Raw genomic sequence first — 3,712 nt, 5'->3', positions numbered from 1 at the left:
AAAGCACCCAATTAAATCCTACTTAATTCTCTCTAACTCTAAAAATTCCATCTAACTGGTGTGCAAAGTACTGACCACATTCAATGCATGATGTTCACAGGCCCTGATGGTCCTATCCAACCTGGAAAATATTAACTTCGTTAAAGAGAAAAGAAAATCTTAAAAAATAAGTAAAGGGTTTTGAAGAAACGAGACCAGAAATCACAGTACAAGACAGATAAATCTACTTTAATATTCACATGTAAAAGTTACACATCACAAGAGATTGGACAGTAGGTTTAGCAGTAACTAACATAGCTATAGTGAAAATCATTTTTATAAAAAAATAATCTAGATGCGGTCATCAGAATTTTTGGTCTACTTAAGTTAATGTTTGAAGATCGACTTTTATCCCTGCTTGAAGGATTTGCCATTATGCCTTGTTTTTTTTCTCCCACTGTTGCCTATTAATATTCTTTGGAGGAAGGAAAGCAGAAAGTGTTCATTTCCAAGAGTTTGTCCTTTGGTAGCAAGCAGAGAACATTTTTCATTTCTATGATTTAAATAATCTGTACAGACATGAAACGTAGTGACATTAAGCCTCAGTGTAAAATGAAGAATGATAAGCATTTTTTTCACTTTGATAAAACAGTAGATTTCATAAACTCCTTAAGGATCCAAGCATTTCCCCATCCCATATGCAAAAACCATTCAGAATCCATTTAGACCTCAGTTAAAAAACAAAAAAAGCAGACACTTAACTATTTATATATTACACTATCAAACCCTGTACTTAAAAACTGATAAAGTGTATTTCCAACATGTATGCTTCAAATACAAAGATTTCAGTCTAGGTTAAAGAAAACACATTTGAATGGACTCAGAACAAGTTTATTTTGTGATTAAGCATCTCATGCAGTCATGCAGGACCACTAGCTATAACGATTACTTCCGAGTCTACACAGCACTGGATAAAACGAAAACAAATTAAAAGCTAGGCCAAACAGAAAAGACATTCAAGATATCGAGAGCTCTGTAATGGAGCTGAAAAATAATTTTCCAAAAGAAATATTCCCATAGATTAAAAAAAAAAACGCACGCATAATATTTACAAAAAATATTTAATTAAAAATATCTTATAATTACAGTAGTCTATTAAAGCATATACTTTCTCACACTTATAGAACATCTCTATATATACATGGTATGAAATGTCACTCATCTATACAATATGTAACATTCTTGCAGGGAAAAGAAAGTTCCCTGCCCCGTTATAATCATCTATTTTAAACAATAGATGTAAAAAAAAAAATTATCTACAATGCTCTTTTATATTAGTAAAGCTTCAAAACAAAAATTGAGCTCCTTGGTCACAAAGTAGGCATCTAAAGTTGATTTACTCTTGATCTATTTATCAGTCCTGTCACACTTAAGCTTAAAAGTTTAACTGCATCTCCAAAAACACAGAAATGTACATTTCACAGCGGTTATAAATGAAGAGACAAAAGAGAATACATATGCAGAATGTTTATGAACGTGCAAAAAAAAAAAAAAAAGATGGAAGTTGTATTTTTCTTCCCCCCCCCACCTCTCACTCTCTCTCGGAATGACGAATGAAACGTTTCTAGGATTTGCTGATTTTTTTTTTCCTCCTTTCCTCGGCTGGCTTTTTCTCTAACTTCTGCTCTTTCCCCCTCCCTTTCTAGTGCTCCTGGCTCGGGCTCAGGCGGCCGCACACCTGTGGAAGAGGAATGAATAGAGGGGGTGTGTGAACCTTCCCGCTGTAGACTAACTGGCGCCACCGACCAAACTCAAGACATGCTTGATCAACAACCCAAAACAAACCACCAGGTCAGACAACACCCGCAGCCCGAGGCTGGCCAGGCGACCTGCAGGCAGCTGCTGGCTCCCGGGAAGCCCGGACTGGGGATCCACTCTCGGGCCCTACCCGCACCCCACTTTGTGGGTGTCAGACGGCGCGGGGGGGGGGGGGGGTTGCAGGTCTGCACATCGGGCAGTTTCCACGCCCACGAGGGTGCCCGCCCTCGGCGGGGAGGAAGGCTGTTAGAGCCGGCTGGTCATGGACAAGGCACGGGGATGGCGTGGCGGGGACGACGGGGACAGGAGCTGCTGACACGTCTCCATTTAGAGTGAACCCCCAATTACTAAAAGCGAAGTACGGTGGCACGGAGAGGGGGTGTTCCACCGCATTGGGGTCTGCCCTCAGAAATGCTTAGGGGCACAGAACACTGCGGTGCCTGGCACCGGAAGCCCCTGGGGACGGGCGTCTCTGGTGACCCGCCGCTGGGAGAAGGGAAACGCGCGCTCACCTGGACAGCGCGGCTCAGCGGCACAGAATGCTGTCGCCCTGCTTGTTCACCGCGCCGGCCTGGAACAGCAACGAAACACCAAGGCAAAGGTTAGCAGGCACAAGCGTCGCACTCGGCACGGTCCTGGATTCGTTCTTGAAAACCAGGCAGGCGCGCCGGCACCCCCACCCCAGCCTGCAGCCCTGGGGGACTCCCCCAACCCCACCCCAGGCGCAGGCTGGACTTGACAGCCCAGGATGCGCAGAGCCCCAGTCCCGCTCCGCGCGTTCCCCCGGACCTGCGCTCGCCGCGAGGAGCCCGCCGCTGGTGGCCCCGGGCGCCCGGAGGAGGAGGGGGGTGCTGTCATTTCGCCGCCGCCCCTCCCGTTGGAAGGGGAGCGCCCGCGTCCGCCCCCCAGCCCGGCCACCGCCCTCCCGGGCCCTCGCCGCGTCCGCCCGGGGCCGGCGTCTGGCCTCTCACCGGGTCGGTGTTGAGCGCCGTGAGCGGGGTCCGCGGCGGCGCTGCGGGACAGGTCCCGGCTGGGTGGTGCGGTGGTGCCGGCGGTGGCGGCTGCCTCAGCAGAGCCGGGTGCGTCTCCAGCGCCAGCTGCAGGTCCAGGATGTAGTCGATAACGTGCTGCAGGATCTCCACTTTGCTGACTTTCTTGTTGGGCGGGATGGTGGGCACCAGCCTGCGCAGGCGGCTGTAGCAGTCGTTCATATCGCACTGCAGGCACAGCGCCGGCTCGTCGGCCGCCGCCTCCGCCGCCTTGCAGCGCGCGGCCGCCGCCGCAGCCGCCGCGGCCGCCGAGCCACCCAGGCTGTGGCCGTGCTCGGCCAGGCAGCGCAGAGCCAGCTCCCCACCGCCGCAGCCCGACGGCGCCTTGCGGCCCGAGGGGCGCACGGGGCTCACCGCCTTCATCGCGCGCGCTCTGAGCCCTGCGCGAGCGGACCCGCTGGGGCGAGCGAGGGAGGCAGGCAAGCTCCGGGCCCCCGCCCGCGGCCGGCTCCGCGCCCCTTGCCTTCGCGCCCGGCGCGCTCGGTCCGCGCTCGGGGCACCGCGAAGCTCCCGGCGATCCCGCGCCCACGAATTGACGGCAGGGTCGCTCCGGGTTTTGCGAGGGGAATCTGTTCAGCGGGCGACACTCGGCCGGGACCAAAAGGCAAGAAAAATCAAAAGCGGCGGAAAGAAAGCAGCCCACCGGGTTCCCTCGTCACTCCCTTCGGAGCTCCGACTACAGCCCGGCCGCTCCCGCCGCCACCACCGCCGCGCTCCCCTACCCGGAGGTTCCCCCACTGCCAGACCGACTCCCAAGCGCGCCTGCTCTACGCTCTCGCCCCGCCAGCCGCGCAGCTGTATTTATGGAGCCGCGCGCCCCGGGGGCGGGGCCAGCACGCCGGCAGGGTCGCCGCGCGAGCAGAGCG

At 53.5% G+C, this 3,712-nt stretch overlaps 1 protein-coding gene across 1 annotated transcript; it reads right to left on the bottom strand.

Moving 5' to 3' along the window:
- Positions 1-201: 201 nt before the first annotated feature.
- Positions 202-3,347, bottom strand: ID4 (inhibitor of DNA binding 4, HLH protein). The gene is made up of 3 exons (XM_046004110.1): positions 2,769-3,347; positions 2,310-2,368; positions 202-1,717 (listed from the first exon to the last, which is right to left on the bottom strand). The coding sequence occupies exons 1-2, from the start codon at positions 3,207-3,209 to the stop codon at positions 2,324-2,326; spliced, it is 486 nt and encodes a 161-aa protein (XP_045860066.1). The 5' UTR covers positions 3,210-3,347; the 3' UTR covers positions 202-1,717; positions 2,310-2,323.
- Between the last annotated feature and the right edge of the window lie 365 nt (positions 3,348-3,712).

The sequence above is a fragment of the Meles meles genome, chromosome 5 (assembly GCF_922984935.1).
Source record: "Meles meles chromosome 5, mMelMel3.1 paternal haplotype, whole genome shotgun sequence".
NCBI lineage: Eukaryota > Metazoa > Chordata > Mammalia > Carnivora > Mustelidae > Meles > Meles meles.
This window is presented reverse-complemented; position numbering and strand designations above follow the sequence as displayed.

Coding starts and splice junctions, on each gene's coding strand:
- ID4 (XM_046004110.1), bottom strand. CDS start 3,209: ATGAAGGCGGTGAGCCCCGTGCGCCCCTCGGGCCGCAAGGCGCCGTCG. Junction 2,369..2,768: donor CGGCGCTCAACACCGACCCG/GTGAGAGGCCAG, acceptor TTGCTGTTCCAG/GCCGGCGCGGTGAACAAGCA.